Source organism: Carassius auratus, chromosome 31, assembly GCF_003368295.1.
Source record: "Carassius auratus strain Wakin chromosome 31, ASM336829v1, whole genome shotgun sequence".
In the NCBI taxonomy this organism is placed as follows: Eukaryota; Metazoa; Chordata; class Actinopteri; order Cypriniformes; family Cyprinidae; genus Carassius; species Carassius auratus.
Window position 1 is genome coordinate 27,355,531 of NC_039273.1, and position 23,861 is coordinate 27,379,391.

General features: G+C 36.4%; 1 protein-coding gene and 1 long non-coding RNA gene across 2 annotated transcripts; both read left to right on the forward strand.

Annotated features, from left to right (window-relative positions):
- The first annotated feature begins 1,913 nt into the window (after positions 1-1,913).
- On the forward strand, positions 1,914-6,186 carry LOC113051023 (hairy/enhancer-of-split related with YRPW motif protein 2-like). The gene is made up of 5 exons (XM_026214616.1): positions 1,914-2,271; positions 3,139-3,217; positions 3,314-3,397; positions 3,546-3,627; positions 4,768-6,186. The coding sequence occupies exons 1-5, from the start codon at positions 2,189-2,191 to the stop codon at positions 5,433-5,435; spliced, it is 996 nt and encodes a 331-aa protein (XP_026070401.1). The 5' UTR covers positions 1,914-2,188; the 3' UTR covers positions 5,436-6,186.
- A 9,379-nt stretch (positions 6,187-15,565) lies between these two features.
- LOC113051148 (uncharacterized) lies at positions 15,566-23,097 on the forward strand. The gene is made up of 3 exons (XR_003276873.1): positions 15,566-15,883; positions 17,256-17,311; positions 22,757-23,097. It is a non-coding gene; the product is annotated as an uncharacterized LOC113051148 (long non-coding RNA).
- Positions 23,098-23,861: the final 764 nt, after the last annotated feature.

Sequence of the window (23,861 nt, forward strand, 5' to 3'; positions counted from 1 at the left end):
CATGCCCAGAGTGTACAGATAAAAACGTAAAAACATAGCAGGCTACAGTTGCATCCGAAGACTTTTTGTACAGTAGATGTGTTGAACAGAAAAAATTTTTGGACATTTTTTGTGTATTTTTCATATGGAATAAATAGAGCAAAATAAAAACCTTTAGGGAGTTGTGTTTGCTCTCCTGTCAATATTATCCCTGTACTGTCTTTATTTATCCTAAAAAGAACTTTGAAAAATTCTTTAGTGGGCATATCCATCAACAGGGGAAAACGGGGGAAAGTCCAGGTCTGTGAAGCCGGACAGACTGCTTTAATTAGCCCTTAAATACTTTAGGTCTCACCTGGGAGAGCTGCAGCCTGCTCTGGGCTATGAGAGGCTGTTGACAGCTTGATAGGAGCTATCTGTGGTGCAGACTGGATCTGGTGCAGGGTGTTAAAACTTCAATGGGTGATGCAGAAACACGTCATAAAGGTTTGCATCTTTAGTCAATACATATATATATATATATATATATATATATATATATATATATATATATATATATATATATACACACACACACACACACACACACACACACACACACATGGCTCTCATTAATTCTTGGTTAATTCTTAAATAATTATTTTAAAAACTAATTTATATTATAATACTATTTATAAATATTTGATTGTAAGATATTTTTGTTTAATTTTATTATACAATTTTTTACATTTATTTTTTGTCTTGATGATTGTTTATAGCATGAAACATATTTTTATTGATAAATGCAAATAATTATATATAATAATTCTTGGAGTAAATGAATAAATGAATTTTTGCTGTAATGTTGCAGTAATGGTAGCCTGTATACATTTAAGGCAAAACAATGTTCGGTTTGACATATAAGCTACAGAAATGAACAACAAACAAACAATGTGAAGAACAGGGTTAGGAGCTGCGGCAGCAGTGGTGGGGGTGACGCTCGGCTCACGGTAACCTCCCAGTGGCAGCGGCCCTGCCGGCCCTCCCTGTGTTCCTGGCCGTCTCTCACATGGTGATTGAGTTTCAGCGCAGGGCTCAGAGCTGTGGGAACGAGTCATCACACTGGCGGCCTGCCTGGGAGACTGTGCTGCGCTCCACCAGCGGGAAGGCACATGACAAGGGGTGGGTGTGAGCCCAAACAATGTGCTGTCTTCACTGTTTAACCCAGGAAATGCACTACAGCTGGAGTCTCCAAACAGATGAGAAGCCCATGTGTGAAAGTATGTCTGTCAGTGTTTACACAGATATCCCCTAACAACTATGAATAGCCTACTTCTATAATCTTGATATGATCAGTGTTTATTTAAGCATTTTAAAGGACTTTTAGTATATCCATATGTGTATGTTGCAAATGCTCATTTTCTAAGTGAAAGTGTGACAGTGAAAGTGACCATTAATTATAGGCTAATGAAAACTTATAACAATATTTTATCTTTAAAGTAGACTTCTGCCTTATTAAATATAGGTTCGTTATAAGGTAATTCGTTTTTACTTTAAAGAAATGTAATATTAGATGTACTACTGTCTTTAAAACATATTCATATATTAACCTAAAAGTAAAATTAAGTTGCAATGAGACAAGATGACGAACAGAAATCACGTGAGGTAAACTGAGCTAGATCATTGTATGCACTTTTACTTTTACTAATAGTTTTAAATATATAAATATATATATATATATATCGTTCCTCAGATATTTTAAGGGTTAACATATGAGCGATTAGTCAGGCGCGAGATGAACTTCCAAAACTACTGACAGAAATTTCTTCCTTTAAAATCTTAATAATAATATGTACACTGAATAAACCTGATTAAATTTTGGAAAGCCACTCTGCATCCTCATCTTAGATTTCCTGCCTCTCTGCACACTGTCCAAGTTCCGTCGGGCTCTGAAACACCGTCGTCTTTCTTGTGTAAAGTGTTTCTCACGCTTCAGGGGCCCGTATGGAGGTAAATGGTGCAGAACGCGAGAGCTGAAGCTGGGCAGAGTCAATTATCAGGGGAATGAAGTTTGAGACCTCCATTCGGTGGCTCGGGGCGTGTCTTCTTTTTTTCGGTGGGTGTTCCCTAAACAGGACGTGGGCGTGAATGTGAGACTGAGGCTCCAGCGGTTCGTGGGAAAGAGGCTCAGAGGGTTTGTGACTGTACCTGTGCGCACTCGCACTGCATCATGAAGCGGCCTTGTGAGGACAGCACGTCCGACAGCGACATGGACGAAACTATTGATGTGGGCAGCGAGAATAACTACTCTGGGTAAGCATGCATGGGAAAAATCTGCATTAGATGCATTATTGTTCTTGCAGCTTGTTTGTTGTTCTGTAACTGAGGATTCACTTTTAGATGTTATCTTAAGGTCGTATGCTCCCTTTGGACACACACACACACACACACACACACACGCACATATATATATATATATATATATATATATATATATATATATATATATATATATATATATATATATATATATATATATTACATTTTACAAATATTTTAGTTAATTTATAAAGTAGAATTAATAATTCAGTTTTGTTTTGATGCTTAGAAATTATAAAAGCTTTGGTAATATTTTATAAACATTACTATGTAATTGCTCAACATGTTTTTTTTTTTTTTTACTGTCATGTAACCTAAAAATAATGTGCTTAATGTGGTAATATTTAATTCAAGAATTATTATTTAATATGACTATATCAAACTGACTACAAACATTACATTTTATAGGTTAGTTCAAGTATTTTATTTGCAATTTGTAATTGCATGTTACCATTTTTTACAATAATGCTTACATGTTACAAAAAATTATCGTAAAATGTTACAGACATTTCTAACTATTTGAGTGTAGGATACAGCTATTAATAATCTTTTAAGCATTGTATTAAGTAATTTTGTTTGTTAATAACTTAACAGTGATTATAAAGTTATAATAAAGTCCTAATAATTATCACTGTCAAGCATTTTATCTAACCTAAAATATGTTTCTTGTGGTAACATCTAAATTAACTGGTTTTTATTAATCAGAAATCAAAAATATAATTTTATATGACTTAAAAAATAGACTTTTTATACAGTGTATTGATAAGTTTTCATCCTATCCCCCCCCCACCCCCCCCAAAGTCAAAGCAACGGTTCATTTATAAGATGTGGCTCACCTACCACAACATCTCAAGTCATGGCCAGAAAGAAGCGGAGAGGGGTAATTACTTACTTTTTTATATTTGTTAAACTTTTAAAACAGATATATTTAAAACACTGATACATTACACTCCATTAATTGTTTTATATATTGCAGATAATTGAGAAAAGACGAAGGGACCGAATAAATAATAGTTTATCAGAGTTGCGTCGTCTGGTGCCAACAGCATTTGAGAAGCAGGTGAGTTCACATTTCTGCTTCTTTATATATGCATTGTGAAAGTATCCGTTCTAATAATAATTATAATAAATTAAAACTAAGTGGAAAAGGATGTTTTTCAAAGCTATCATATTTAAAACTCATCACATATCCTATTGCTTCTCCCAAGGGATCTGCCAAGTTAGAGAAGGCAGAAATATTGCAGATGACAGTGGATCACTTGAAGATGGTTCAGGCCACAGGAGGAAAAGGTAGTCTGCTTGTTATTGGCTCCTGTTTTGCATGCCACCTAACACTGTAGTGAAATTTGAGTATGAAGTTCCCTTTTTGAGCAGATTAAAGTGGAAATCAATGTTAATGGTAGGACTAAACTCGTGGGAAAGTGCTGGCAGCACAAAAGAAGCACTTGACCCTGGGATTGTGTTTGCTTTCATAAATCCATGGGAGGGGAGTGGGGCCACATTCACAGGCTGCACTGTTGGGGGTTTGTTAAGGCTTTCCTATGAGTGTTAAAACTGAAGCACTGGGGAGACAAAACAAACATACAAACAGGTCAGGTCACAATCCCGGTCTGCTTAGGTTTAGCCTCTCAAACACATTGGGGTTGCATTTGACTCGTCATGATTGAAGCTTCAAGTCAAGTAAAATCACCTTTATTTATTTAGCGCTCGAATTGTTTCAAAGCAGCTCCACAGTAATAAGTAGGAAAATAACAGAATCAGTGATTCAAACTTGATAAATTCAACTTCTGATGAAAAGCAGCTCTACAGAGATAATAGTGTCATTATTCAGCTCGTCAGTTCAGTGTAAATTAAATTCAATTGAATAACTGTGAAAAGTTAATCAATTATGAAACGAGTTCAATTCAGCTATAAAGCAGCTCTACACAAGATAATATAGTGTTTTTATTCAGCTTGAGTCAGTTCAGTGTTGATTCAGTTTTATTCAATAACTTTGAAAAGTTGATCAATTATGAAATGAATTCAATTCAGCTATAATCAGCTCTGCTGAAGACAGTAGAGTTGTTTTTCAGCTCAACTCAGTTCAGTGTTGATTTATTTCAGTTCTATAACAGTCACAGTTTCAAAATTAGTAAATTATGAAACATAGTCGATTCCGCTTTAAAGCAGCTCTAGTGTCATCATTCAGATCAATGAAGTTCAAGTTTTGTTCTCACCCATTGTTGTTAGTGCAGTCAAATCCATAATACGCTATTACTGAATATCTTTTAACCCCAAACTACATCAGTGACAAGGAACCCAAATGCCATCAGGTAATAGAAATGGAGAGACAACTTTGGGAGAAACCAGACTTAGTCAGTGGACCAGTTCTCCTCTTGTAAGAAAAGTATGGCATTCACATTTTAATGGTTCTGTCTCTTGCTCTCTCAGGATATTTTGATGCTCATTCTCTGGCCATGGACTTTATGAGCATCGGCTTTCGAGAGTGTCTAACTGAAGTGGCGAGGTATTTGAGCTCTGTTGAAGGTCTGGACTCCAGTGATCCCCTCCGTATCCGCTTGGTTTCTCACCTCAGCAGCTGCGCCTCGCAGAGGGAAGCGGCTGCCATGACCACATCAATGACCCATCACCAGCAGGCCCTCCACCCGCATCCCTGGGCCGCAGCTTTGCATCCCATCCCAGCAGCGTTTCTGCAACAAAGCGGACTTCCGTCCTCAGAGAGTTCCTCTAGCAGGCTGTCTGAGGTTCCTCAGAGGGCTTCAGCCCTTTTGACCTCCTCCTTCACCCGCAGTGACTCCGCACTCAGAGCGCCCTCTACAGGAAGCGTTGCTCCTTGCGTCCCACCGCTGTCCACCTCGCTGCTTTCAATATCGGCGACCGTTCATGCAGCGGCTGCTGCTGCCGCTGCACAAACCTTCCCTCTAACATTTGCCGGAGGATTCCCAATTTTCAGCCCCAGCGTAACTGCATCTTCAGTGGTTTCTTCCTCTGTGAGCCCTTCCATTTCCACATCCACCACATCCCAACAGAGCAGCGGAAGCAGTGGAAACAGCAGTAAGCCATACCGACCGTGGGGGACTGAAGTGGGAGCATTTTAAGTGTTGGATTTGCTCTTGTTGCATCTGGATGTCTTCCACACTTTGTACATAAAGGAAAGAAAACAGCTATTTTGCCTGTTTTGGACAGCACCTTGTGCTTTTTTCTCTACGCTAAGCCAACTTTCTAGGAGGGAAAGAAAGACAGGCTTTACAAATCAAGCTGCTTGGAAACCCATAAGGATGAAGAGCGATATTCATTTTGAAGAAAAAAATCAGTTACTGTTTTAACTTCATGTAAAGGGCTGTGGCAGTGCCTGCATAAACACTGCTAAAATGCTGCATTTGAGATGTATGCTTTGATATTTCTCATTAGAAAAACCATATGTGGTTTTCACAAACACACACAGACCAGTAGCTTTAGAATAAAACAGAGCAGCTTATTCAAAGACAAGCCAAAGTTTTTGCAGATAATCACTAAAGTGAGGTGTGAATCAGTTTTGTAATCTATGATTTAACAGTCCAGTTTGTTAATCTGTATATGTGTAAGATTGTAACTAGAGTTTATATTGAAATTAGTCAATGAGTTGGTATGATGCACTTCAATCACTACTGTTTTTGGGGGGAGACTGGATCTTCTCCGCTTTACACAATAGGCCTACTGAATAAAATAAAAATAATGTTAATATTCACTAATGCTCATATGTGAAATTTTCCACTATAACTTTTTTACCTTTTTAATAACCCTACCACGCTCTGTAAGCTGTAACCTTTTTCTATGCAAAAAAACTGATGAAAACATTGAAGAAACTAAGTGTTTTTTGTTTTTGTTTTCACTCTGACACATATGCCATAAAACCATCATTCCATTTGCTTTCACCACAACAGATCCTGGAATGTTATGAAAGTAATTGTTTTCCCATAGCATGATTTGAGTTTTTGAAATTGTATGGTGGAAGAAAATATTTGTGTTCTTTTATGTGTTTTCCTTAGAATGCAAAAGAAGCCAATGAAGTTGAAACAAACAACTACAATTATAAATGCCACTTCAACAGTTATAAATCTGTCGACAAACTTTAAAGTAAGCTACAAACATTTATTGAATAAAACCATACACACAAAAGCATACAAACATTACATAATCACCAACCATTTTAAATGATCATGTTTGTTTATAAAATCTCTCATTGCCTAATTAGAAGCTGCAATGATTTCAATTATCAGTGTCAAACATTTTAGCTAACCTAAAGTATATTAAGTGGTAACATCTAAATTAACTGGTTTGGTTAGTCAAAAATATTTAAATTAAATTGAATAGAATTAAATAAGTTCACTTTTGTTTTTGTCTCAATGCCAAATTTGTTTACATAAATGCAACCAATTCTTGATAACATTTAAGCAGTTCTTTGATGTTTACTGTTATTTAAAGACAAGGTCCCCCTTGTACCCTCAGGGACAACTCAAGTCAAAACTTAAGTAGCTGCTCTGGCAGGCGTGAACAAGCCGCTGGTTGGACTGCAGTAGTGTGTGCCACATGAAAGCACAGCAACACTAGTCACTCCTCCCAAGATGGGTCTTTATGCCAGCCTAATCCACTCCCTTTATGCCCGGGTCTGTTAGACAGATTTACATTAGTAAATCACTGTCACACCATTAAATTCCTTAAGAGAAAAAGTATCAGCATTTCCAAGTGAATGGGGATTAAGGCAAACAGTCCTACCCACCGGCAGTCATGGGAAAAGTGCGGGGCCATAAATCCGCCAGTTATCTGCTTTAGAGCGGCTGGTTCTCACGCCGGGCCCCTGCCTTTGAAGTGGCCGTCATATATCAAGGGCGCACATGATCTCTCCAAAACATCATAAGGGAAAGAGTCAGCGGTGTGAACATGGTCAGTAAGCCTGTCAGCTTCATTATTTCCACACATGAAAATGGTTTAGGTACAACATAATGTGTTTCATATTCCAGACAGAAAGATAAAAGCAGCATATAGATATAATTTCTCACATAGATTATATTATAGGGCACAGGCACAGTCATTTACACTTTTTAACCTTAACCGTTTGGTATTATCTGTAATATTTTATATACCGAAGCAGATGTATTGAGTAGGGCTGCATGAATGTGAATTTAAAAAATAAGACATTTGCTTATGTATTTTCTCCAGAATCATGATCATAAACGGTTTTACCAAACCTTTAAATTACGTTAATAGCAAATCCATATATTTTAAATTATGATGTGTGAAGTCTGAAAATACAACAAATGAGTCTATGAAATGCTAGACTACTAGACATTTTAACTATTAGAGACTGTTAGACTATTAAATGCTATTACTCTAATAGTAACAGCATTTGCTGTTAGAAATGAGACCATTAGACTATTATAGAAATGCTGCCATCTGGTGCGAGATCTTTTTAAGCTGCCGCATGTTCATAGAGGTCGGGATCGTTGCGTCACGTCGCAATGCATTGTGGGAATCGCGGTACAGAAGTAGATGTACTGTATAGTAGACATTAGGTAACGTTGGTCATTTGGTCATTAATTTTGATTATTTTTTGGAAAATGGTTCAGTATTGCTGTATTGTGAACTGCTGTAATCGGTTTCATGATCGACAGGGCAAACGCCTCGTGAATCATATTAGTTTTCAACAATTTCCTACTTGGAAAAAAACACAAGGTGTCTGAAATCACCAAGAGGCGTCAGATGGCTTGGGTCGCCACTGTACGGAGGGAAACCATCACCTTCGATAATATTATAATACATAGTTATGGTGAGACATGTTGTGTATGGTCTCTCTCTCTCTCTCACACATACACAGACACAAACACATTACGTTTTCTCTAGTTTTTGGCCAGTAAGGGAGTCAGTTTAGTGTCTGTATTTTTTGTTTAAACATTTTCTTTTGACCCAATCCTGAACTTAATTTGCTTTTTGATATTTTTGTGCTGACTGTATTTAACAAATTTGAACAACTTGTTTAAAAAAAAAAAACTGGAACGAACTTCAAAATAGGAAGTTAAGCGTCTTGTTTTGGTGAATGGTGGGTTGTGTCTGAGGTGAATGTTCGTCAATATTATACTGGATTACAGAACTACCGGAGGAAAACAGTGGATTTTTGCAAGTATGATAGGTGAGTAATTACTCCTGAAGTGTAACAAACCCGCATAGACAAGCTTCATAGCTCGCAGAATCTGATAAGTGTGTGTGTGTGTGTGTGTGTGTCACCACTGATGCTTGGTTAATGTTAACATTTCCTTAGTGAAAAAGATTGTTTTCTCCACGTTTAATTTGCAGATCCATTTACAGTGATGGGAATAACGGCGTTATAAATAACGGCGTTACTAACGGCATTACTTTTTCCAGTAACGAGTAATCTAATTGATTACTCTTCTCATCTTAATAACGCCGTTACCGTTACTGCCAAAAAATGCGGCGCGTTACTATTACTGATGATGAAGCTGTTTTTTTTTTTTTTCATCAGACCAACTAGATCTCTGAGCGAGAGGCAAATACTTTTTTTAATGTTCTTCCTTGGTTAGTGGGCAGAGCACGAGACAAGCGCATAAATGCTGACGATTGGCTGAGGTAGAGTAAAATTTCATTGTAAGCCAATCAGAGGTAGAGTTGGGCGGGTTTTCGAAAGCACGCATAGTAGTGATGGGAATTCGGCTCTTTTGACTCAGCTCACTGAAAAGAGCCGGCTCTTTGGCTCACAAACGGCTCTTTAAATGACTTTGACTATAATATTTCAATTTTTATTACATAATTATTTAATTTCTATAGGCTAAATTCAGTGATGGGAATAACGGCGTTATAAATAACGGCGTTACTAACGGCATTACTTTTTCCAGTAACGAGTAATCTAATTGATTACTCTTCTCATCTTAATAACGCCGTTACCGTTACTGCCAAAAAATGCGGCGCGTTACTATTACTGATGATGAAGCTGTTTTTTTTTTTTCATCAGACCAACTAGATCTCTGAGCGAGAGGCAAATACTTTTTTTAATGTTCTTCCTTGGTTAGTGGGCAGAGCACGAGACAAGCGCATAAATGCTGACGATTGGCTGAGGTAGAGTAAAATTTCATTGTAAGCCAATCAGAGGTAGAGTTGGGCGGGTTTTCGAAAGCACGCATAGTAGTGATGGGAATTCGGCTCTTTTGACTCAGCTCACTGAAAAGAGCCGGCTCTTTGGCTCACAAACGGCTCTTTAAATGACTTTGACTATAATATTTCAATTTTTATTACATAATTATTTAATTTCTATAGGCTAAATTTGAAAAAATAGAGTTGGCTCTTCAGATATGGCTCTTCAGCTCCCGAAGTTCAACTAAAAAAGCCGGCTCTTAGAGTCGGCTCATTCGCGAATCGCGAACGACTCATCAAAAGGTCATTCGCGAACGAGTCGATCCATCATCACTAACGCTCATTCGCGAACGACCCATCATCGGACAGGACAGGACACACAACGAACAACACAAGCCAGTCAGTCAACGAGAGACAGGTATGGCGACGAGCCCAAATAATCCAAAAGTAGCCTTCTCTAAATAGAAGTATATACATTACTTTTTCCAAGAAATTAAAGAAACAATAAAAGGAAATATCAAAAGTTCCCAAAAATCTATCGTGTTATTTGCATTGATCCACTATATAAACATAATATCTACATACATGCCATTTGATTGGAGGCTAGTCTCACTTTGTCCCACAGCAACTTTTTTTTTTAGATGTGTGTACAATGTTTCATGTTTCTGTTAATAATGTATTGTATTAAGTGTCCATTTCATTATAATATTCAGATTTATCATAAATAATTGAACATGCACATGTATTTTAAGTTCCTTTAAAGAGGGGTAGAGGTGGGGTCACGTTTGAGCATTTAAAATTTAATTTTACTTGAAAGTAACGCAATAATTACTTTCTTAAGCAACTAGTTACTTTAAAAATTTGTAACTGAGTTACTAATTTAGTTACTTTTTGGAAGAAGTAACTAGTAACTGTAACTAATTACTTTTTAAAAGTAACTTGCCCAACACTGTCCATTTATGATCTGCAGGTGAGCCTCCAGTGACTTTTTAAAAAGTGAAAGTGACATTTTTAAATTGATCGGAGGTGTAAGCGCTCACTCCACAGACCCGGTAGGAGAAATCATCAGGGAAACTGAGGCTTGGTAAACTTTCATGTGTTCATAGGGATCGATTCCGCCTACAACCTCTTTTTTTTAAGTAGCGTTGTTTGGCTTCATTATTAAGTTTGTCCGTATAGGTATAGGCAACTTTTTTTGTCACGTTCTATAACTTTTTCTGGAGACTGGCTATTATCTTATTACAAACCTGCTTTGCGATGCCTCTAAAATGGCCGCCGTTACCCACAATGCACCATTCCATGACGTCTACGCCCGAGCTCTATTCATTCACACGTCAGTTTGGCATTTTCTAAATATTTTTGCTTTATTTCAATTTTAGAAAATCACATAGAATAAAAAAGAAAATATAACATGATATATAATATATATTATATTAAACTACTTCGCCAATCTGCAAGAAGTACGTCATCCACATCTAACCAATCATAGCTTTGCGTTTTACACGCGGTCAAACACGGAAGTAAACAACTGGAATACATTTAAATTTATACATTTAGCAGACGCTTTTATCCAAAGCGACTTACAAATGAGGTGTCAAATAAAGATGGAAGAGATAGGTTTTAAGTTGATTCTTGAAGATGGCTAAGGACTCAGATGCTCGGATGGAGTTGGGGAGGTCATTCCACCAGGAGGGAACGTTTAATTTAAAAGTCTGTAAAAGTGACTTTGTGCTTCTTTGCGATGGCACAATCAAGTGACGTTCACTTGCAGAACGCAAGCTTCTAGAAGGCACATAATATGGATTAATTGTAAAGTTTTGATAGAACTGGCTGGAAGACCTGCCAAGAGAGCATTGCATTGAATACACATGTTTGTGCTAAATGTAACTTTATCTGGTAAAAACATTGAGTTTGAATTGAAGTCACTTTGGATAGTACCAGACCAGTTCATATTATATATTGAACAGGAAATTGTGAGGAGAAGAGGGGAAAAATGGGATTGTGAGGTATATATTTGATTAATATTTAGAATTAGTTTATATATATATATATATATATATATATATATATATATATATATATATGTGTGTGTGTGTATGTGTGTGTGTGTGTGTGTGTGTGTGTGTGTGTGTGTGTATACATATATTTCTATTTTCATTTTAATTATTTTGTAATAGGTTTTTGTCACTTTTTTGAATGTCTGTATAGTTCTTTTACATTTTTATTTTAGTAAATTAAGTTAAATTAAAATGAAAAAAGCTAAAATATATTCACTTTTAACTTTTTATTTTAAATGTTATTGCATTTCTACATCGATACAATCATTCACCCCATGAGGTCAGCAGTGAGCTATTACCATACTTTAGAGCCCCCTTCCTCAAATTTTGCCCTGGAGGTCCAATGCACTGCAGAGTTTGGCTCCAACCCTGATCAAAGTCACCTGCCTGTGATTTTCTAATGATCCCAAAGACATTGATTAGCATGCTAGGGTGTGGGTCTCGAGGTCCAGATTTGAGGATCCCTGCTTTAGAGCTTGCAGGTACACTTTAATGGAACATTTTTCTTTGTTTAGTTTTGATTGGGGATTTTAATTCAGTGTGTTAATTTAAGTACAAATAATTTGAAAGAAAATAGCACAAAAATTAGCACAGTTCACAGAGTCAAATAAATTTTCCTTAAAAAAAAAAGTAGTGTGTGTGATTATTTGTGATTAATATGAATAAGTGATCTGCTTTCTATTGTAATTAAATATATTTTTTAACTGAATTATTAGCCCTAGTTTTGAAACTTTTCAAAAATGAAAAACAAAATGTCTGCATAATCAACATTGGGTGTTTGTACTCAGACTACACAATGATCTTTTGTGTTTGTACTTGTGTAAGAAGGACTCACAGGGGTCTCACGAGTACACATCTCTCTCCGATGTAGCAGAGAAAGATTACAGTTGTAAACACCAGGCTTTGCCATCAGAGCCCAGAGTTCATCAGCTCCAAACGGCTCTGCTGTGATCTTATCAGCAACACACTGGACCTGCAGCAGCCATTTCCTGCTGCTGTTAACTCTCAGTGCTTAGACAAATTCACCCAGAAATGAAAATGATGCCGTCACTAACTCACTTTCATGTCGTTGAAACCCTAATTATTTTTTTTTCTTCTATGGAGCATCAAAGGAGAATTGCATCCCTTTATAAATGCTTAAGGAATCAAGCGCCCCTCATAGTGCATCAGACAATAAATACTAAACATGAATGCTAATACACACATGCAGCCCATCTATGGTTCCTAGAGAGATTGCATACAACATATTCATCCATGTTTCTTTGTATTAACTTTGTCCTTTCTCAGGAGCTTTGGTAAGAATAACATGCTCCTATGCTGACGGAGAACCCTTTTCTTTTGCTATTAAATGTTGACACCACGTGTGTAATGAGATGTCTGAAAATCAATACTAAACCCAAAAACCATGGCAAACGCTGAATGTGATCATGGGAAAATTGGTTTCCATGAAATGCTACCTCAGCATAGATGTATAAGTTATAGATATGCTGGCTTTTCTCATCACAGAAACCTCTTATATAAGCAGTATAAATAAGCCAGCATCAGGTTCTTGCTCTCCACATATGTGGCAACTTTCCACAGCTTTCCAGCATCTGTTTTGATCAGTTTTAAGGAAGACTAGTTGTGACTTTCTGCAAGTCCGATGTTTTAAATTACCTGTTTTATGTCCTTTAAACATAAAAAGGCAAAATTGCAGGTTTGTGGGAAAATATTTTATGATTCTAACCAGTAACAGTAAACAAGTATAAATAGTAAAATTCTGATAAGAAACATTTGAAAAACAAATAAAACCTAATAACAACACATTATCCCATATCCAGGGTCAACATTAAGTAGATAAAGTTATATGTATGTATATATATATATATATATATATATATAGAGAGAGAGAGAGAGAGAGAGAGAGAGAGAGAGAGAGAGAGAGAGATTTATATAGCACTTTAGACAATACTGATTGTGTCAAAGCAGCTTTACAGTGACATACAGGAAAATAGTTTGTCAATAATGCAAGACGACAACAACAAAGAGTCATTTTTCCAGTTAGTCATTTTATTGTTGATTCAGTGATGTCATCATCCAGTTCAACTCTCTTCCAATAGTGTCTGTGCAATCAGTCAAACATCCCCATAAATATATATATATATATATATATATATATATATATATATATATATATATATATATATATATATATATATATATATAATGTATAATATACAATATATCTTATATATACATATATATCTATAGTAGTCTAAGTATCCCAATCTTTCTAATCTTTTTAATGTTTGTCTTCTGATAATGTACTAAACAGGTCATCTATGCATTGAAAGGACAATTTCACCTCCTCCCTTATCAGAGACTTCACCTGCTCTGCTCTATATGCAGTGATAGAAGCCCTAGCTTCTCTGCCCGGGTTGCCAGGAAATCTTTAATGCAAGATGCTTACATGCCAGCAATCTCAGTAAGAGATCTGTTCCACAATAATTAAAACAGAAGTGCCTAGAACGGGCCACATATCAAAGTTATTATTAAACTTGAGCTCTTTGAAATATTGACATAATTAATCTTCCTTCAAACATTTTATTCTTAAATCTACAAGCTGCCTCCTACACGTTAAGCCCCCTTTTCGAATGCTTTCTGACATATTCTCATCAGCTGGAGTGGTGTGGCTTTGGATCTGTATAAATTATTTTCACACTGTAAATGGTGAAAAGCTTTACATTTTGTTAGGATTATCATAATTTAAAAAAGCACTTTTATTTATTTTTATGGTGGATTTGTATATTTTAGTCTGCAACTGTGACAAAGGAAAAATAATCAAATCTATACATGAAAAGCATTTAAAAAATATATATATATATATATATATATATATTTAATATGAAGACATAGCAAAGTTTGGTTATATCATAATATTACAATAAGAAAATTAAATATGTTTAATTTAAATCATCTTATAGGGCTCATAGTTTAAATGCACTCACTTAATTTATTGTCACTCCCTGCAGGTCGCATTTCAGAGTGGCTTTTATTTATTTCATCAGTTGAAAATCACCAAATCAATAAGGGTTAAAATAGTCATTGGAATAAGCCTCCTTAGATGTAATTAAAAAAATAAGGCTATTCATTTAATATGTCTAGGATCATCAATAAATGGCACGTATTTTGATGCCATTTTTAGCATTGAGAAATTGAGATTCATGTTCTGTATTAATCTTATCTGGACTCAAACAATCTTACTGACATATTTGCTCCAGACCTGGTTTCCATGCACAGAGAATATATAGTGTGTTGGCATAACATCTTTGGGGGGGTTTATTCACAATGATGAGGGTTTATTATGATGCTTGACTTTTTAAGTGGCCTCAAAGATGAAATATTGAATGGATAATCCACCCAAAAATGAATTATTCATCATTATGTGGTTCCAAATCTGTATCCCTTTCTTTCTTCAATGAAACACAAAAGATACTATTTAGAAGAATGTTGGTAATTACACATTTTGGTTCTCATTGACTGCCATTGTATGGACCAAAAATATAATGGAATTCAATGGGAACCGAAACAGTTTGTTCTCAGCATTTTATAAAATGTCTCTCTTTTTGTGCTTAGCAGAAGAAAGAGAGTCATATAGGTTTGGAATAATATGAGAATGAGTAAGTAATGACAAAAATGTCTTTTTTGTGTGAACCATCGCTTTAAGTTAAGATATGGTTATGCTGTGCTCACTTATATAGTTATAATTTATTCAAAGTGGAATGTGCAGTTTATAGGGAACATGTTAGTATTTCCCACTAGGCTGTTAGTACCAGATTTATGCATAAATCTATTTAACCAGCCTTTGAATTCTTAAGCACTATATAAAGAAACCCCTGAGGACTGCGTCTTTTACTGTTTGCGGATACTGCTAACTTTGCACTTATGACTTGTAAAAAGTGAATGTCAGGAACATTTACTGCTTACTCCAGAATAGGAATGTTGTACTTCAAGAAGAAGATCAGATAGAAGATATAAAAGAGATATGACAAGAGAAATTTCCTGTAGAAATCAGTGGCACGTGCAGCATAGAGGACTGGCCAGTTCCCTCAGTGCCTTGCCCTGGGTCCATTCATGCAAGTGGCCCTTGAAATGACTGTTATGGTTCAGAGGATTCAGTAGAGAGTGCAGACCAGGAATTTAAATGAGAAAAAATGTGTGGTTTTTTAGAAGATTTAAAAAGTCTGACACTTGAGATTTGAAGCTCGTCTCTGTTGTTAGGGGATGGGACACTGCGAGTGTGGGATGTGAAGGCGGGATCATGCAGGCTAGCCGTCCCAGTGCACAGGGCTGAAATCCTCAGCTGTGATTGGTGCAAATATGACCAGGTGAGTATTTCCTCTTTTTAGCTCAGTCACTGTGTGGACATGAATGAGATTTGAATTTCATAACACAGTTTCCGATACAGTAGATGTTGAAGTGTTATTGTCCTGAACTTTCTCACAGCCCTTAAAGACTTACTCCACCCTGAAATTAAATGTTTGCCTTTAATCACTTACCCCCATATCGTTCCATACCCGTAAAAGCTTTGTTCATCTTCAGAACATAATTGAAGATATTTTGGATGACAACGAAGTGTGTCTTAATTTAGTTTTAGAGGTCATGCAAACAGTATGCAGAAGAGGCCGTAGTGTGAAATCATATGAAAGTTTGAAATATTGAGATGGATGAAGGGTAAAGACAGTACAGCTGCCATTCAATGTCACAGTAGTTTGTTCATTGCTTTGACTTAAATTAACTTAGCAGGTCTGTTGAACATTAATGAGGCATGCAGCAGCGTCTGTCTGTGTGAAACTCACAGCGTGTTTCTGTACTGTATGTGACAGCTATGGATTTTTGTATATAAACAGATTGGGCCCTGTACTGCACCCGGCGCAATGCAACGCAAGGTGCGGGGCAAGTGTGTTTGCTAGTTTCGAGTCCGGCGCCATTCTCATTTTCCCATCCAGCGCCACGTTGTTTAATTAGCATATGCATTTGCTCTCATTTGTGCGCCCGTGGGCATGCTGGTCTAAAAAAGATGTGTGTTCAGGCGCATTGCTGGCGTAATGCTATTTTAAGGAGTTGAAAATAGATTGCGCCATAGATTATGTAGATTCCAGAGCTCAGTGCACTTGACCAGTCCACTGTCAAACCTTTGCCCAAAACATACACAAATACTCCTGTATCTCCAAATGGAGCTCTGGGAATAATGCCCGCTCCAGCTGGGTCAAGGTGAAATCACACGCCTTTTCAAGTTAATGGTTTTGTTCTCAGCTTTCAGATAATGTAGAAAAAAACGAATGTGTGAAATAAGGAGCTATGAACAGTTTATTGCACTGGGAATACAGGAGGGCTGTGAAGCATGAAATTGTGTGTTCCTGAATGTAGCTTTGAAATGATCACTGTTTATTCTTATTATATGATTATTATGTCATCTTATACTGTACCAGTGATGAAGAGGTCTGTTGTCTTTCTCATTTACTGTTCTCGTATGGTCATGATACTATAAGGGGGGAAACCTTTTCATGTCATAATTCAGCTGATATCATTAAAAACACTGCAGCAGAAAGAGAGTTAATAAATAGAAACGTGTAGATCTGAAAGATAAAATCACATTATTTTAGCTTGATAAATATGTCAGCATGTACATCAATTGATATTTTTTTCTCTGGCAGCCACTGTATATTAATTCCTCTTTTAATTGTTTGTCATTTCTAGTTCTACCCATTTTATAAGACCATCTTAGCATCCTGCTCATATGATTTCACAGTCAGGTAAGCCACAAATTTTGAACATCTACAGTATGTCACATTTAAATATCAAAGAACAAATTACACAAAAAAATTCACATTAAGCAATATCACATGAGCAGCAGTGCTGTTCTTCTGAATATCAACACAACAGTCAGATGTTACAGGTGTGCTATGTATTTGTGCTAATACTTTTAGTAGAAATATAGTTAAAAAATTGTTAAAAAAGTCTGATTAAATTATGGTAATGGAACCTACTGTTGTATGACATTGTATGGGATACAGTTTTTTTACTGAAACAATTTGTTCAAATTTCATCAAAAACACATGAAGTAGGATTTCACATTTCTAAAGGCCTTTTGCACATGTTGAGGGCAGATGATCTTTCTTAGTGACCTTTGGATGAATGGTGAAGTCTGGCACATTACCAGAACTGATGTGTTTGCCATCAAGTGGGGTTGTAAAAGTCGTTGATCTAATTTCAAGGTAGACTAGTTTTTTTCCTTTCACAGCAAATGCGTTCTTTTAATGCACAGTTGTGTTTTTATCGAGCATGGAGCTCATTTTTGCACTGGGGGAATGAACTTTAATAGGGCCGTTAAGGACATTTCAGCAAAAATCACAATAGTAAAGCAAAAGCTTGCTGCATATTTGCTGTAATTTGATAAAGGAGCCACATTTTTTTCCATAGGTTTTACGCAAATGTACACATAAAGTCTTAATAACTGTTAATTGTGATAAACTGAAAAATATATTTTTATGCCTTTGAAGTACACACCAATTATATTATAGTTAACAAAAGTCTATAATGTCCTTATAAGTGAATCTCTGCCACATAATTTTTTTTTTACTTTAGATAACTTTTTGTGTGTAAAAATGTAGTTTGAAACAAAAACACTGCTACACATTTCCGTTTTTATGCTAAGTGACATGTGACTGTGGTAGCTGACAGTATACCAAGAAAGCTGTTGATCAAGCTGAACCTAGAACTTTTTTTTTTAACTAAAGTCAGTCTATAATTGATAAAGGGATGGATAGTTGTTGTCCTTAAAGAGTGACAACAGATCTTTGCCTTGGCTGTTGGAGAAAGATTACAGAGAGATGACAAGCTTTTAAAATGAGAATTGACTCATCACGTGGTCTTTGAGGCGAGTTTGATTTTCCTTCAGGCGCTGCTTGTCATCTTATTGTTTAAACGTTATCTGTTTTCTAAGCCTGGAGGCGTGTGTCACTTAATGTGCAAGCCAATTAGCACTTGTAATTTTACAGCCAGTAATTTTACTGCACCTTTATAACCCTAGTAGGAGTTATTTTTTCATATTTGTTCAACTTTTAGTTTGTTGTCGTTCTCTCAGTTCATTTGGCATGAATTATGGCCAGTTAGCTTTAGAAATTGTATTTGCGGTTATGCTTTCATAGAAATCAGTTCTATTGATTACAGGAAATTTGCTGTTTGAATAGGACTAAGGTGCAATCTAATTAGTCTTGCCTTCAGAGTAAACTGTGATAATACAGACAGCGAGGTAATTACCAGAAATGATTTCCACAGGAAGAACGGATCAACATGAATCTTTTTTTCCCTTTGTGGTAAAAGAGAAAATGCTGTTTATTTAAATACAAAGCCTTTTTACGTTCAAAAGAACATTTGAGTCACCTGCTTCCATACAAACACATACTGTACACTCTCTTAGATGTTTACTTTACACAGTCTATGCAGTCGCTCTTTCCAATCTGATCAGGTCTCGTTTACAGCTGATAAGGTTTCTTCTTTCATACATAACAGCTGGCTTTTCTGAGTTGCTATGGCAGCACGTACATGCTAGTACCAGGTGGAAAGTACAGAAGGAAAATTACATCTTTCTATGTGTTATTTAACAAACTATTAGGCAGAGATATAGACTTTTCTTTGTGTAAAGAACACTTATTTTCTTTCTTTCTTTCAATTATCAGTTTAAGTTGTCGCATTGCTTTAAATGAAGTATGACAGATATCAATGATACTATTGGTTGTGAATGTAATCTCATAAAATAAATTTGAAATAAATAGATGCATAAAGTGAACTGCAGGGAATTTCTTTCAGAATCTGCAATTTTGAGAAAATAAAAATAAAAAAATTCCACAATATTGTTGTTATGTGAAAAAGTTATGTGAGTCTAATCATTTGGCACAAGGTTATCTTATTACATTGTGTTTTTGCACCATTTTTACTGAGTGATGTTTGGAGTTTGGTGTCCTGTTTTGTATCGATGCCACGCTGGTGACTTATTTCAGCATCCCTTTCTAAAGCCGTTCACATCCTGAGCAGCTGTCATCTCACTGTGCTTATAAATAATATCCTTCACTTCTGCTCTGTGTTAGTATTAATGCCTGCCTTATGTTTTCTTATAGACAAATAAATTTTTTTTTTCTTTCAGAGAGGTGATTTGATTACATTTTCTGAATGAAGCAGCCTGGGTCTGGTGAGCCAGGGCTGCGTCAGGGCTTTGAGCAGCCCCACCAGAGAAGAAAAATGGCTGTTCAATTAGCACGATTGCCTTCTGTGGCTCTGCGTCCACAGATTCTGGGACTGCTCCAAGAACCAGCCGCTGCTGGAGACACTGGAGCAGCACTCAGAGTTTGTGTGTGGCCCGGAAAGGGTGTGTGAAACGCGCACACTCGGCTTTGTAAATATTAAATTACAGTGAACAACACTTAATATGCTCTCCTGGCTTTAGACTCTGAGTACATAAACATCACGGTCATAATCAGATGACTCGCTAGCTGAAAACCAACAAGCCAGAATGATAGTAATGCAGTAGCTCTTTCAGGTAGGGTGACCAAACGTCCCGAAAAATTTGAATCCCGAATCCTGAATCTAGCCCTAATTGTCCCGAAAATTATACTAAAGCAAAATCTTGAGTAGTTATTGTCTGATAAACATTAAAAACTGTCTGCGGAGGTTGAGTCGTCCTGCAACCAGCCCCCGCCGGATGCTCATTGGCTGCAGCATCTTTTTTCTAAGTTCTAAAAAAAATACCGTAGTCGGCTAGGCACGAATCACACTTCATAGTTAATTTCGGTTATTTCAGTAGGCCTACGTAAAGTTAAACTAAATGAAAATGAGAAAGTGCATTGCAGTGATTTAATGAAAAAATTCTGAAAATTAATGTTTTAGATTTAGTTTTTTTATTTATTTTTATTTTATTTTATTTTTTTAATAGCTGCAGTTTAATGACATCTGTTCTGATGAACCAGTGACTCGTAATTGAGAAACTTAAATCAATATTTCCATGACTCGGCTATACTCTGCAGCTATTCATTTCTATTATCCTTCACTGTAAGCCCTGGTCTATAAACCTCGCTTCACCTCTGATGTCTGTCTGTTGCACAAAACAAAACTCTTCTGCAAAGAGGAGGCACATGCCTTGTTCGTAGAGCGTGTACAAGGAATCGGTCACATACAATAACAGTGCCCTCAGCTCATTGAGATGTGGGCCGCAGTCCTCATCGGGCTGCTTCTGTCTGACGCCAGCACTCACTGTGATGAATAAAAGTCAGAGCAGTCAATGAGCCATCACTGAGCTGAGAGGAGATGTCTGCAGCAAACCCTCCTCAGCTCCATTGTGCCACTGTGCCATTTTTCTGAGATTTAACTTTGAATATCTTGTGAGCTGTAGCTCACCTCAGGCTCTAAAGCCTGTGAATATAAAGCTTTTCCTTTCTGACTTTTTACATGGAGCCTAATGTATTTAATGTTTTTTATTTGATTATATTTCATTGAATTAATTGCAGTCAAAGGAAATAAATTTGATTCCATTTAATGCAGAACTGGAAATTAAGTTATAAAGCTAACTGAAAATACACTGTCGCCCAGTATTTGCATAGGATTTTTGTGTTTATTAGAATATTCTGTCAAAAGTTTGGAGTTAGTAACATTTAAAATTTTGATTTAAAGAAAGAAATTATTATTTTTATTCCATAAAGAAGCTTTAATTTGATCAAAATTGATATACGCTTATACTAATAATGCACAACCAGAAAAATCACGAAAAATGGACCGCAGTGTGTCAGAGCCAAATTGCAGATTTGTATTCTCTCTTATTGTTAGTTCCACATAAGGCATAAGTACAGCTGTTGGCAGGCTGCAGGTGGAGTGGGTTGTTCCTGCAAGGCAAGGGCAAGAACTGTAAAGTGCTTTTTCTACCGCAGTCTCCCTGTTCACTGCCAACCATACACACATACACACCTTGTGCTGTTCGTGCTGGCTGTCAAGGCCGATATTCAAGCCCTGAGCCATTGTCAATTGGGATCTAACACGACCAATGTCATTTATTGTCTAAGCGGGTATGATTATAGGTTGATTTTTGATTAGTACTAACAGCTGACATATCACGTTCCCATTGAAAATTCGCTCCCCTTTACCCTTCAGTTTGATTGATCACCTCCGCACATACTGAAGATCTGTACAGTCATTATGCTTTTGAACAAAGTGAAGCCTTTGAATGCGGTAATTATACTGTAACCGGCTGTTGAGAAAAAGCCCAGCTCTGACTTCATTCACACCCACAGCAGGTGAGGCATCATATCTTCACACGTTCTGACAAGAAACTAGAACGTTTCTCCAAAAGAGGACATGTATCCTGTGTTCTTGCCTCCAGTTATATTAAACTTTGTGCCATTATCAGCTGACCATCCGTTCACTCCTCCCTCGCTCCTGCTCTCTGCATCTTTTTCTTCTGCACTGTTGCTTGCTCTCTGGCACTCAGTGTCTGTGCAGTTTTGCAGTCAAGTCATTAATGAAGGACTTTTTCTCACTCAATGGGTGAGTCACAGGTTTTCTTTCACCAAACAATGTAGTTCCTCAGAGTCAGTTGTGGTTGCAACAAAGTGAATGTAAAGAAAAAGGTGTATGTTTGTAGAGTAATTTACAACAGCATTGAACGTGACTCAGCCAATCAGAATCAAGGACCAACTATGCGTTTTATAAATAGTCCATATCACTGATCTATTATAGAGAATATATAGATCAGTGGTCCATGTATCATTTTGAAAGAATTGTATCAAGGCATATTTTGTGAGGGCACTTATTTATATATGTATAAATATTAATCATTATATGTTCATGTTATGTCAACTGCCCTTATTCCGTTTCTCTAGATATTGCTATAACAGTTTATATTCAGGAAAACATAACAAAAGTTAACTGTTAAGGATACAAGGTATGGTAGCAATTTAATGCACACTTGTTTTCCGTGCACAGGCAAAAAGAGAAGCTTTAAAAAGTCTTTGAAGCAGCATCAAAAGAAACAAACAATTACTTGGCTGAACATCATTATTGTGCATTTCAGCAAAGCTGCACTTGCATAAAAATCTCTTTGTTTTCCAATAGCGGGGTGCTCTCTCAGCTCAGCTAAAGTAAATTGTCAGTACTTTTACATGCTCAATAATGCAGATGCACTGTTAATTGTGTGACTGTGGCCTTCTTCACAGGTTGTGGACTGCTCTTGGGATGAGACTGTAAAAGTCTTCATCCCTTCATGCCTGGCTGCCCTACAGGAGGTCAGTGCACCATGAGAAAATGTTGCCGCAAGGCACAGGGGAGCCACGGATCTGTTTCAATCACAGAGTTTGCCAAGATTTCACTGTGGTTTTCGTAATGTCACTATTAAAGGAGAACCCGTGGGATGGATCAGGAGCACCGTGCGGATGAGAGGGAATCTCATGCTGTCACTGAATGTAAAAACTGAGTGTGGTGTTATTATAATGTTTCTTAAGTGTAAAATCAAACTAAAAGTGAGTTTACCTTAAGCATTGAGTGCCTTTTTGTTGTCTAAAGCTCACTGGTAGATTATGTTGTATGTGTATGTTGTTGTTATTCACTGGTTTGTTAAACTTATATTAATAAATCAATGCAATCTGTCATTCTCAGATTTCTTATTTTAAATCCTGAGCTTTCCTTTAATCGAATTAATATTGCCTCCCACACAATTTTAACAGACACAGGTGAATATTTGATCAAAATCTGGGACACAGTGAATATTGTTTGTATTTCTCTTGGGTCAGTATGGAGGAGTGAATATGCAAAGTATACAAGCAATAAACGGATTACCAGAAAAATACTGTTATGAAAAGGTTTGTGGATATAACCAACACCCATGCAGTGATAGTATTTTGTATATACCATAGTATAAAATGTTTGAATACTATGATATATATCAGATTATTATAGTTGAATAAATGGGTATCATAATCATGTAACATTCTCTATATACATATTATGTATTCATATTGCCTAATTGTATTCTGGCTGTCAAGGATTTTCCAGTGGCTTGCTTTTTTTTCTTCTTCTTCTTTTTTTTTTTTTTTTCTTTTTTTTTTGTGAGGCCAAAAGACCTTGAATCACCAGAACTGATGTGAAACCATTGAAATTTAAACATAAACTTTTTAAATATGAACTGTGACTTTAATGCATCCGTTTTCCATATAGAGTAAAATCATTTTACGGTGATTCTCGGGGAGTTTTACTGTACAGGGAATTTTACACTACAACAAAAACACTTATTTAATTTATCCAACTAAATTCGTCTGTAAAGGG

What these genes read in the sequence shown, in the direction of transcription:
- LOC113051023 (XM_026214616.1), top strand. Translation starts at nt 2,189, where the DNA reads ATGAAGCGGCCTTGTGAGGACAGCACGTCCGACAGCGACATGGACGAA. An exon ending in AGCGAGAATAACTACTCTGG is followed by an intron (nt 2,272 to 3,138) that starts GTAAGCATGCAT and finishes CCCCCCCCAAAG; the next exon opens with TCAAAGCAACGGTTCATTTA. An exon ending in CAACAGCATTTGAGAAGCAG is followed by an intron (nt 3,398 to 3,545) that starts GTGAGTTCACAT and finishes GCTTCTCCCAAG; the next exon opens with GGATCTGCCAAGTTAGAGAA.